Source organism: Pristiophorus japonicus, chromosome 17, assembly GCF_044704955.1.
Source record: "Pristiophorus japonicus isolate sPriJap1 chromosome 17, sPriJap1.hap1, whole genome shotgun sequence".
In the NCBI taxonomy this organism is placed as follows: domain Eukaryota; kingdom Metazoa; phylum Chordata; class Chondrichthyes; family Pristiophoridae; genus Pristiophorus; species Pristiophorus japonicus.
In genome coordinates this window covers 25,505,532-25,518,556 of record NC_091993.1, presented here as the reverse complement: position 1 = coordinate 25,518,556, position 13,025 = coordinate 25,505,532, and the positions used below count along the sequence as shown (strand labels likewise).

Sequence of the window (13,025 nt, the reverse complement as noted above, 5' to 3'; positions counted from 1 at the left end):
AACACAGAGATTTACAGCACAGGAGGAGGTCATTCAACCCATCTGGCTTTTTACAAGAACAATACAAAACAAATCCCATTGCACTGCTCTCTCCCCTAGAGTCCTGTATCTTCCCCTGCTTCAAATATTCGCCTAATTTTCCCTTTAAAAATACTACATTCTCTGCCTCAACCACTCCCCGTGACAAATTATTCCATGTTTGAACAATGGCTGTGTACAGACGTTTCTCTTTACCTCCCTCCCCACTCTGTGACAATTGTAAATTCAACATTTCATGTTTATTTCTTCCCTACTTCATCTTCTTTGCTTCAGAGGATATCGTCCACGTATCTCAAGTCTCTCTTCCTGGCATCTTTCTGGTGAATCTACACCACACACTTTGCGACTTTAATGGGAAGCCCAATACTGCACACGGGACTCGAAACTGCGACTGAACCAATGTTCTGCCTGATTTTTCTTTACTTCTGTACTCTCTGCCCCAATTTACAAAATTCTAAATGTTACGAGTCCTTTTTAAGGCATTATCTACCTGCACTTTCACTTTCAGGAAATTATGTATTTTCTCGACCCTTCCACGATCTCTAAATTGTCACACTGCTTGTCTGACATCCAGTTCTGGATGAGCAGAAATTTTCTCCAATTAAATATTGGGAAGACTGAAGCCATTATTTTCGGTCCCCGCCACAAAGTCTGTTCCCTAGATACCGACTACATCCCTTTGCCTACCATCTGTCTGCGGCTGAACCAGACTGTTCATAACCTTGGTGTCATATTTGACCCTGAAATGAGCTTTCGACCACATATCCGCAGCATAACTAAGACCGCCTATTTCCACCTCTGTAACATCGACCGTCTCCGCCCCTGCCTCAGCTCATCCACTGCTGAAACCCTCGCCCATGCCTTTGTTACCTCTAGACTGGACTATTCCAACGCACTCCTGGCTGGCCTTCCACATTCTACCCCACGTAAACTTGAGGTCACCCAAAACTCGGCAGCCCATGTCCTAACTTGCACCAAGTCCCGCTCACCCATGACCCCCGTGCTCGCCGACCTACATTGGCTCTACATTATGCAATGCCTCAATTTGAAAATTCTCATCCTTGTTTTCATGTTCATCCATGGCCCTCGCCCCTCCCTATCTCTGTAATCTCCTCCAGCCCCCCACCCTCCCCGAGATGTCTGTGCTTCTCTAATTCTGCCCTCTTGAGCATCCCTGATTATAAGTGCTCAACCATTGGTGGCTGTGCCTTCTGTTGCCTCGGCCCCAAGCTCTGGAAATCCTTGCCTAAACCTCTCCTTCTCCCTTCTTCCGTGAAGACAGACAAAGTAGTTGTTTAATTTCTGCCATTTTTTTTATCCCCTATTATAATTTCTCCTGCCTCAGCCTGTAAGGGACCCACATTTACTTTTGCTAATCTTTTCCATTTTACATACTTACAGAAGCTTTTACCACCTGTTTTTGTGTCTCTCGCTAGTTTACTCTCATTCTATTTTCCCTTTATCAATTTCTCGGTCCTCCTTTGCTGAATTTTAAAATCCTCACAATCCTCAGGCTTAATGCTCTTTTTGACAACATTATAAGCCTCTTCCTTTGATCTAATACTATCTTTAACTTCTCCTTAGCCACGGTTGGACGACTTTTCCTGTGGAGTTTTTGTGCCAACAAGGACTGTAGCGGTTCAAGGCGAACACCCACCACCACCTTCTCGGGGCAATTAATAGGACATTGCCAGCGATGCCCACATCCCAAGAACAAATATTAATTTTTAAATAAACTTCTCCCATTTCACCACCTCCTCAGATTTCAGCAACTTCACTGAGGGGAAGCAGTCAGGGACTGGCCGACATGGTGGGACGATGAGGGGCGGGTCACTACAAGAGGAGACGTTAGTAAGGAAGTTCTCAAAGGGCTGCTATCATCTGAACTGCATTTGGTGCAGGGACAGGGCAGGAAAGACCAGCAAAGTTAAAGTCACTTCATCAGTACGTACTTTGTTCTTGTGTTTTCCGCTTGACATTTTGTTTTTGAGGTAGCTGAAAGTTCGATATACTTTAGTGCTGCCTTTCCCGTCCAAATCCTTCCTGGTGGGACTCGGTGGCACTTGGCTATTATCCTCTTCCGAAATGCTGCGCAATTAAAACAAAAACAAGTGTTTAAAATATGCTCCGGGTTTAGTATTTAAAACTTTTACTCGGGAATTTCTATACTGTTTAATGGGCAATTAAAGGAATCATTGCTCGGCCCATGATACATACAAATTGACAATGAGCAACATAGAGGGAAAGTGTGCACGTGGGGGGGCATGTGATGGTTAAGGAAGGAGTAGCTTTAAGGTAGTGTTGGACTGAGTTCCCAGGTGGCTTTGCGGGTGAGTGTGGTGTGGGTCCTGAAGCACACAGACTGGAAGGCCCCAGGTTCAAACTCCATTCTGTGCTGAATCAGGCGGGAGGGCGAGTGAGGACGTTTGTTGAGTGAGTGAGGACGTTTGTTGAGTGAGTGAGGACATTGAGTGAGTGAGGACATTGAGTGAGTGAGGACATTGAGTGAGTGAGGACATTGAGTGAGTGAGGACATTGAGTGAGTGAGGACATTGAGTGAGTGAGGGAGTGAAAGTGAAGATATATTTATTCTCGACTCTCGCTCTCTCAATATCTATATCTATCTATATATATAGGTTCACTTATGCAGAATGCCCAACAAGCGTCAACTCATTTGGGACAGGAAGGGAGTAAAAGAATTATTGGAAGTGCAATCTGTATCCTAGCCCAAATAAATTGCTTTACCAAAACTAAGCGCCACTTATTAACAGCGAATTGGAGTCACTTACCTATGGCCAAGAGAGTTACTGTTGGATGACCTTGCAACTGGAAAAGAAAAAGTTCCAACATTAATTTCTTCGCAGTTTAAAAATGCTGACATTTCAGACTTAGAAATGATACAAAAGGAGAGAGAAGTGAAAGATGGAGAAACTGAAACAGACAGCTCTGTTCCAACATGTGCGCATACAGTCAGTGACGACACACCGAGTCACTGTGCAGGGCATGCCTGCACAGATTATGGGGCAGAGTCAAGCGATTGAATTATTGGACACAGGGAATAACATTTTTCAAAGAAATTGGCTGACTATCAATTGTGCCCAGGTTCTCTCTAGAGTGAGTTCTACTCACAGATTTTCCTGTAATCATTTAAGAAAAATAACATTCTGGATAAATCAAATCAAAATGAAATTTATCTGAATGCAGATTATTTTATAGAGCAATGTGTTACAGCAGCACCCAACAACCGTGGACCTCGTCTTGGGCATCGGCCGTCCATTATACACAGTGCCTGATATTCAGTTCCAATGCAGTCAACAGACCTGAATACCAGGCGCTGTGTATAACGGGCGGTTGATCAGATACCGTCCGCGACCAGTTTCTCGGGGGGAAAGGGGAGGAAGGAAGGACTTGCATTTATATAGCGCCTTTCATAACCATCAGACGTCTCAAAGCACTTTACAGCCAATGAAGTACTTTTGAAGTGTAGTCACTTTTGTAATGTGGGAAATGCAGCAGCCAACTTGCGCACAGTAAGCTCCCAGAAACAGCAATGTGATAATGACCAGATAATCTGTTTTTGTTATGTTGATTGAGGGATAAATATTGGCCAGGACACCGGGGATAACTCTCCTGTTCTTCTTCGAAATAGTGCTGTGGGAATTTTTACATCCACCCGAGAGAGCAGACAGGGCCTCGGTTTAATGTCTCATCCGAAAGATGAAGTTATCTCCAATTATTAAAAACCTAACTCTTGCGCACCTCCACTAGGTGATTACAGCGTGACGAGGATGTTTCCTTGAGAAAATGTGCCCTGGTTCAATTACCCACTTCCTGCTAAACCTGCTTCACCTGAAGACTACATGGTCTTGATTCCTCACGTGCAACACACTGCGAGCTCGGCTACTATGAAGACTATTTTATTCAGAAACTGCACACAGGATGTTGGGGTGGTGGGATGGAGCAGAAAATCGACTGAAATGTTTGGCCATTCTGTTTCAGAAGCTGCCTTACTGAACTGATAGTTCAGTCATTTTTTTGTACACTTGGATTAAGGAATGTAAATACCAAGAATGAAAAATTAGTACTTAAAAATTGAATTACCAGATAATTTGATCGAGGAGAAACATGTAACTTAACATACATAAAGCTCCAGTGATTAAGCATGTCCATCCTTGACATAAGGACCTAAGAATTAGGAGCAGGAGTCGGCCATTCGGCCCCTCAAGCCTGCTCCGCCATTCAATAAGATCATGGCAGATCATCGACCTCGACTCCACTTTCCTGCCCAATCCCCATAATCCCTCGATTCCCTTAGTGCCCAAGAATCTATCGATCTCAGTCTCAATGACTCAGTATCCACAGCCCTCTGGGCGTGGAGATTTGCAAAGATTCACAACCCTCTGAGTGAAGAAATCTCCCCTCATCTCAGTCCTAAATGGCCTTCCCCTTATCCTGAGTCGATACTCCCTAGTTCTAGACTCCCCCAGCCAAGAGAAACAACCTCTCAGCATCTACCCTGTCAATGCCCCTCGGAATCTGATATGTTTCAATGAGATCACATCATTGTTGTTTGAAGAAAAAATTATTTTCTTAATTGATGGTTAATTTTTTTTTTGAAAAAGCAATTGTATTTGATCCCCTCCTGGAACTGAAAGTTCCTCAGGAGCCGTCAAAACATGTAATATCTGAAAAGAATGGCTGGTCATTATTTGCTGAAAAACCTAGGGCTGAAGTATGTGGGGGCACCAAAGTTTAAAAAACGTTTGGGAGAGGACAGAGTGAATCAGGAAGTAATGATACAGGAAGGGGAAGAGAATGTGCAGGGCAGCAGATCTGCAGATTTTCTTTCAAATGGTTTATCTATTTAAACCACAGAATTTGAAACTGGTCTGTGGACCACAGTGGGTTCCAGAGGTGAAGCCAAGGTGATCTACCGAGGCAGATGTCTGCCAGCCTATGGCAGGCCGTGCACCTGCCTCCCCCCGACCTCAGCGGCAGGCCGGGAACCCCCCTGGGGCAGACCATGCACTCCCCCCGAGGGCAGAGTGTGCAACCCCCGCCCCGGGGGCAGAGCGTGCACCCCACCTCCCCGGGGTCAGAGCATGCACCCCACCTCCCGCCTCCAGGGGGCAGAGTGTGCACCCCAACACAATGCCTCAAGAATCCACCTGTTGTTGAGTTACAATTACTGGAATTCAATTGCTGTTCATCAACAAACATTTTGCGGTATGATAGTACCTTCTGATATGGCATGATACTCTCTTCTTTAGAGACCTGACAACGCAGCTCTGCCTTCACCCTGACCCGCCCACCAGGGAGGGATTTGAACCCACAAGCTTCGGACTCGAGAGGGGAGAGCTTTACCACTGAGCCACCAAAATCGTGGGAAGCTTATTTGTCCAGCTATCACCACCCTACTCGTAAGAGCTTTGTCTCTGCAGAGTGCCAAGGGGCAAGAACCCCAGCCCCCAATGACTTGAGAATTTATGCGGCCCTGATTGACCGAGGAGCTGGGGACTTATCCGAATGGGAGGCAGATTGCTGCTTGAGGGCACCTGGGCTGCCTGGGACTTTGGTGGGGAAGATCAAGGAAATTCCTCCAAACATTGGCCTCGGAGCCAATATGGAAATGGAACCAATCGATCCCTGCCACATCCAGCGTCCAACCACACGCATTTTCCAAGTCAGCAGAAAAAGAGGGGAGGTACAGTGGTTAGCAAATGGCACCCCAGTTTGGACAGCTCACGCATCACTTTCAAGAGCTAGGGCCTTCACAATGCTTTAGGATACGTTGCTAACCCAAGTTCTTCTTCTGAAGGTATCGAACTCTTGCTGGGTACAACACCACAGACACAGTCCCAAGTGGTCATTGTTCATGTGGGATCCTACATGCTAAGGGTCGGCAATTTGAGGACACAATATCGGAGTCCTAATTCTGACACCCCCCACGAGCAAAACTTACTTTCCAGCAACTCGGCACCAGCGCAGGTATTGACAACTCTCACCCCATTTATAGTATAGCATATAGCACCGCTGGGTAAATCGGGGTTACTACAATAGATATAAGGTGCACCACTCTGGATCAACCACTCACTGGTCTGGGATCTAGTGTTGCTTTTTCGGAGTGATTACTGCCCTGAAAGAGGAACTCAACGCCAAAGAAATCGCGGGGGAACCAGTCAATATTTCGGCCATGCATGAGCGTACGTACAAGCAGAGTTTGACAAAGAGTACATTTTCCACCTTCATCAGACGACACAGATGCCCTTCTCTTCTATAAGTGGAACCACGGCCCTTGCAGTCTCACTAAACATCATGAAATATTCCCTCTTCATTAACGCTAATGACTTCATATTAACGCCCATTTAACAGCGTTTCTGAATTGCAGGCATGAATGAGTTTAGAAATACCTTTCCCAGTACTGTAACAAATCGTTTTATATGGAGAAAGATTCTCTGTTGGGCTGTTTATACAGCCATTCACTGGCCCTGAGAAAAGCTGGAACATTATTGTTCAAAAACAACCTCCTTGGTACATTATATAGTACATCAGGCAATACCATGTGGCACATTGCCAGGAGCTTAATCTGTGATTGTTGGCAGCTAATTCAGGCTAATGGCCAATAAAATATAGGGATGTATTTTGCTGGCAGCTTTCTACACCATCCCCCAACCCCACTCTTCTCGCCCCCCACCAGCCCCTCTATTCCCCGCCTCCCCCCCACCCGCAGACCACTCTTTCCCCACTCAAACCCTCCCTTTCCCCCTCAACCCCTCCCTCCCCCCAACCCGTCCCTTTCCCGCCCCTCAAACCCCTCCCTTTCCCCCCACCCCTTCTCGTGTACCCCCCTCCCTCTCCTGCCCCCCAACCCCTCCCTTTCCCCCCCACCACTTCTCGTGTCCTCCCCTCCTTCTCCTGCCCCCCCCAACCCCTCCCTCTCCCCCCCAGCTCCTCCCCTCCTCCCCCCCAAACCCTCCCACTCCTCTCCCCCCCAAACCCTCCCTCTCCTCTCCCCCCCAAACCCCTCCCTTTCCTCACCCCCTCAAACCCCTCCCTTTCCTCGCCCCCTTAAACCCCACCCTCTCCCCCCCAACCCCTCCCTCTCCTCCCCCCTCAAACCCCTCCCTTTCCCCCCACCCCTTCTCCTGTCCCCCCAACCCTTCCCTCTCCTCCCCCCCGCCAACCCCGTCGCTCTCCTCCAACCCCTCCCCCCCCAAAACCCTTCCCTCTCCCCCAAACCCCCTCCCTCTGCTCCCCAACCCCTCCCTTCTCATCTCTCCCCCCCGCTCCCCGCCCCCCCCCCATCCTCCTCTCTCCCCCCCCTCCTCCTCTCTCCCCCCCCTCCTCCCTCCTCCCTCTCTCTCCCTCCTCCTCTCTCCACCCCCCTCCCTCCTCCTCTCTCCACCCCCCCCATCTCCTCTCTCCACCCCCCCTCCTCCTCTCTCCACCCCCCCCCTCCTCCTCTCTCCACCCCCCCCTCCTCCTCTCTCCACCCCCCCCCTCCTCCTCTCTCCACCCCCCCCCCTCCTCCTCTCTCCACCCCCCCCCTCCTCCTCTCTCCACCCCCCCCCTCCTCCTCTCTCCACCCCTCTCTCTCTCCACCCCCTCCTCCTTCTCTCTCCCCCCCCTCCTTCTCTCCCCCCCCTCCTCCTCTCTCACCCCCCCCCTCCTCTCTCTCCCCCCCCCCTCCTCTCTCCCCCCCCCCTCCTCCTCTCTCTCCCCCCCCTCCCTCCTCCTCTCTCTCCCCCCACTCCTCCTCTCTCTCCCCCCACTCCTCCTCTCTCCCTCTCCCCCCCTCCTCCTCTCTCCCTCTCCCCCCCTCCTCACCCCTCCCCTCCACCTCACCCCTCCCCTCCCTCCCCCCACTCTCCATCCCCTCCCCCTCCCCCCACTCTCCATCCCCTCCCCCTCCCCCCACTCTCCATCCCCTGCCCCTCCCCCCACTCTCCATCCCCAGCCCCTCCCCCCCACTCTCCATCCCCTCCCCCTCCCCCCACTCTCCATCCCCTCCCCCTCCCCCCACTCTCCATCCCCTCCCCCTCCCCCCACTCTCCATCCCCTCCCCCTCCCCTCCCCCCCCCTCCCCCCACTCTCCATCCCCTCCCCCTCCCCCAACTCTCCATCCCCTCCCCTCCTCCCACTCTCCATCCCCTCCCCCCCCCACTCTCCATCCCCTCCCCCCCCCACTCTCCATCCCCTCCCCCTCCCCCCACTCTCCATCTCCTCCCCCTCCCCCTCCCCCCCACTCTCCATCCCCATCCCCTCCCCCTCCCCCCACTCTCCATCCCCATCCCCTCCCCCTCCCCCCACTCTCCATCCCCATCCCCCCACTCTCCATCCCCTCCCCCTTCCCCCACTCTCCATCCCCTCCCCCCACTCTCCATCCCCTCCCCCTCCCCCCACTCTCCATCCCCTCCCCCTCCCCCCACTCTCCATCCCCTCCCCCCACTCTCCATCCCCTCCCCCCACTCTCCATCCCCTCCCCCTCCCCCCACTCGATCCCCCTCCCTCCCCCTCTCCCCCCACCCCATCCCCCTCTTCTCCCTCCCCCTCTCCCCCCACCCCATCCCCCTCTCCCCCCCACCCTCCTCCCTCTCCCCCCACCCTCCTCCTCCCTCTCTGCATCCCCTCCCCCTCCTCTCCATCCCCTCCTCCCACTCTGCATCCCCGCCCCCTCCTCTCCATCCCCCCCTCCCCCTCCTCCCACTCTCCATCCCCATCCCCTCCCCCTCCTCTCCATCCCCTCTCCCCCCACCCCCCCTCTCTCTCTCCATCCCCTCCCCCTGCCAACCCCAAACCCAACTCCTCTCCCCCGTCCAACCCCAACTCCTCTCAAATACCCCCTCCCCAACCCCAACTTCTCTCATCCCCCCCTCCCCAACCCCAACTCCTCTCATCCCCCCCTCCCCAACCCCAACTCCTCTCATCCCCCCCTCCCCAACCCCAACTCCTCTCATCCCCCCCCTCCCCAACCCAACTCCTCTCATCCCCCCTCCCAACCCCAACTCCTCTCATCCCCCCCCTCCACAACCCCAACTCCGCTCATCCCCCCCCTCCACAACCCCAACTCATTCCCCCCCCCTCCCCAACTCCGCTCATCCCCCCCCCCAACTCCCCTCTCATCCCCCCCCCCCAACTCCTCTCATCCCCCCCCCCCAACTCCTCTCATCCCCCCCCCCCCAACTCCTCTCATCCCCCCCCCCCCAACTCCTCTCATCACCCCCCTCCCCAACTCCTCTCTCTGCACCCCCCATACCCTCAGGTTACTGACTCTTTGCTGGGATACAATGCTGGTCCTTACTCAAACGTTCAGTAAGCCTAGACAGAGCTATCCAACTATGGTGGACTTCACAGCCGTGGCCCCAACCTGCCACCACCAAACATTCACGTCCACTTTCCAGCAGGGTTTGCTGGATCACCATTCACGGCAGCAATACTAGCCAAATACTTCCTTCTTCCTAACCCGGGGAGAAATATTAATTTCCATGCAATCTCACTTAGGTCAGAATAATTCAAAACAAATGGAACACCACATATAATCTCGACAGCGCTATCTGTTCTTGGAACCACGTATCAAAAAAAAACCAAGCCAGTTAATTTCAAATATTCTCTTTTTTGAAGGTTAATTGGGATAATGGAACATTTTACTCTTGAAGATGCGTTGGGGGGAAATGTTAGCCCACCTGAGCTAGTTTCAGCCAAACTCTCATCTGAACTTCGTGCTCCCCCGATTGGTCCCAAATCAAATTCCAGATCAGCAGGGACATTAAATATTCAACGATAACCTGCCTCTGGCAGCTTAAACTGAGCTTGGGTATTGAGACATTTTGTTTCCAGTGAAACATTTAGAACGAAGGGACATTGAATAATGAGATTTTTCTTTTCCAAATAACTGATTATGTTGGAAGGAAGAGGAATACGCCATCAGGGCGTTTGATAACTTTTTCTAGGTGGGCGATGTGTGCATAAATTGCAAACTCATTTATGAAGAATGCATTTAAGATTTTGCAACATATAACGCAGAGGAAATCTTCCACCCGTAAAATGAGTTGGAGTTCTGACTGCGCGTTGCAACCCAAATGAGAAAACCATTCGAGACTATCAGAAAACCACCAGCTCAATGCGTTTTATGACTTGGCAAATAGCAAACTTTAATTAAATAACTCCAATATTAGCACAACTCCTGAAATATAACTGTACAGAACTAGAAATGGATAAGCATCTGGGAGTCCAGAAGCCTACTATCAAGGCCTTCCTTTCAGAACCTTCTGACCATATTCCTGTGAAATATTGGTATCAAAACTGGCAAATGAACAAACTGTAATACGGTAGGTATTTCATTCCAAGGTTTACTTACTATCTGACTCATCATCGCTTGAGGAGGAACCGAGAGAAAAGCCAGTTTTAGACTTGGGAAGGAGTGGAGAGATGTTCAAAGCAAAAGAGATTCTCTTCTTGGGCCTGGTCCGCCCAGGTTCTGTTAACAGCAGAATTAGAGCGCGCATTTTATTGAAAGGAAGAGAATCACAGGTCTGCTTGACATCTGCCTGCAGTTCCTCAATGACTGCTGATGCAAAATGCTAAGCAGCAAGATGCAAGCGGAGGAGAGGTGCATGCTGGTTAATGGCCATGATTAAATCACGAGCTGGTAATTGGCACTCATTGTGAAGAGCGAGAGAGCAGATATAGAAATTCATTCAGTCTGCCGACATTTCAAAGCGTTCTCTGATTAGATTTTAATAACAGCTGAATTGTCCCCAGTAACAAACCAATTTCAATCTTTTCTTCATTTAACACAGAGGTTAGAAAAGACCTGGAGCCGATTCGTCTACTGGCTCCTTCTCTTAAGTAGGCACAATTTACAATTTCAAAAGGATTGGGTATGCAAAATCCATTCTCTCATTTATCTCTATCAATAGCAATGTTGTGGTTCGGATTTCAGTAAAGCACATTAGCGGATACATGTGAAGTTTCCAGATTATGTCCACTTGAACTGTGAATAGTGCCCAGCAGCAGTTCAAGTTTACTTGCTCTCAAATTTGGCTTGTCAGAAGAGAGCATTTTTTTCAGCTGTGCAATACTTGGGTGAGGCTCTGGTGGGGATGGTACTGATGGGACCAATTTGAGTGGATGAGCGAAGAGCGCTACACAGTAAGCTCACTGGCACAACACTGAAACAGATGAGTTTCATTGACATTTATGACTTTGCTTTGGGCCATTCCAGTGCTGCAGCGGGGCGGGAGCCTGACGGGAGAGATTCACACATGGATGCGTGGGAAAGATGGGTATGGAATTGGGAGGCGACAACACATTCAGGGACTTTGGAGGAAAAGGAAATTAAGAGATGGGGCGGTAGTTTGCGAAGGCTGCGCGGTTGAGGGAGGGTTTTTGGAGGAAGGGGCGATGACTGCGGTTTCGAAAGTGAGGAGGATAGTATCCGAGTGGAGGGCACTATTTACAATGTCACCGAGCAGGAGGACCAGGAAGGAAAGATGGGCAGTCAGCAGTTAAGTGGATATGACGTCAAGAGACCAGCAGGTGGGTCTCGAGGACAAGATGAGTTTTTTTTGAGGGCAGGAGGGAGGGAGGTAGGAGAGCTTGCGGGTAGTTTGGGCTTGGTGGGTAAGAACATAATAGGAGTAGGAGTAGGCCAGTTGGCCCCTCGAGCCTGCTCCGCCATTCAATAAGATCATGGCTGATCTGATTTTGTCCTCAGCTCCACTTTCCTGCCCACTCCCCATAACCCTTCACTCCCTTATCATTCAAAAATCTGTCTATCTCCACCTTAAATATATTCAATGACCCAGCCTCCACAGCTCTCTGGGACTGGGAATTCCAAAGATTCACAACCCTCAGAGAAAAAAGTCCTCCTCATTTCGGTTTTAAATGGGTGACCCCCCTATTCTGAAACTATGCCCCCTAGTTCTAGATTCCCCCACGAGGGGAAACATCCTCTCTGCATCTACCCTGTCAAGCCCCCTCAGAATCTTATAAGTTTCAATAAGATCACCTCTCATTCTTCTAAACTCCAATGAGTATAGGCCCAATCTTTCTTCATAAGACAACCCCTTCATCTCAGGAATCAACCTCGTAAACAGCCTCCAATGCAAGTATATCACTCCTTAAATAAGGAGACCAAAAGTGTTCGCAGTACTCCAGGTGTGGTCTCACCAATGCCCTGTACAGTTGTAGCAGGACTTCCGTACTTTTATAAGCGTAAGGAACAGAATAGAAAACGTGAGTAACTTGGTAATTAAAGTCACAATTAGTCCACTTTTGTGCACCCTACTTCAGGAAAGATGTCAAGATCATGGCAAGGATGCAGATGAGATTCCCCAAATTGTCACCAGGCAGAAAAGGCTTCAGTTATGTGAAACTGATGCTCTTTCCAATACAGCAGAGAAGATTAAGAGAAGATATGATAAAGATGTCCACAACTTTAAAGAGTTTTAGCAAGATAAAGAGAGAAAAATTACTTCCGCTTGTTGGGTGAAGCTATAAATTTTTAAATTCTCATCAAAGTGATTATTTTTTTTTAAAAAGCAGAAGACTGTTAGGACATGGAATTCTCTCTCGGAAAGAGGGGTTGAAGCAAAATCCATAAATCGCTTTTAAAAGGGAATTCGATATTTCAAAAGAAAGATGCAATAGGGGTTTGGGGAAAGGAGAAGGGAATGTGCGTAAATGAATAGCTTTCGAGAGTCAGCACAGACACATTGGGCCAAGTGGCCTCCTCCTTTGCTTGAAAACTCTGCATTTCTCTGTGGTAGCCAATCAGCTACAGGGTTCGATAATTTACCTTTGGCGTAAACGAACCGAACTGCTACAATTCTCACTGTTCAATTCTCAGAATATAGCATCAATAAAACCATTAGCTATTTTCCAGTATTGGATTCTAAATTAAATATTGAAGCATTGTGCAAGAAACATTTGGCTACTTCCTTCATTACACTGCACTAGAATACAGCTTTTCATTCATCTCGAGC

The 13,025-nt window shown here is 49.6% G+C and overlaps 1 protein-coding gene across 4 annotated transcripts in view; it reads right to left on the bottom strand.

The window, feature by feature from the left end:
- Positions 1-13,025, bottom strand: part of akap13 (A-kinase anchoring protein 13) — a 185,968-nt gene that overhangs the window by 92,819 nt on the left and 80,124 nt on the right. For 3 of the 4 annotated variants that reach the window (XM_070858491.1, XM_070858492.1, XM_070858493.1), the window contains 3 exons: positions 10,397-10,516; positions 2,829-2,865; positions 1,992-2,127 (listed from right to left, as the gene is read on the bottom strand). In XM_070858491.1, coding sequence (XP_070714592.1) covers positions 1,992-2,127; positions 2,829-2,865; positions 10,397-10,516 — 293 coding nt within the window. The remainder of the gene's footprint in view (positions 1-1,991; positions 2,128-2,828; positions 2,866-10,396; positions 10,517-13,025) is intronic. The other variant, XM_070858494.1, reaches the window with a different exon arrangement.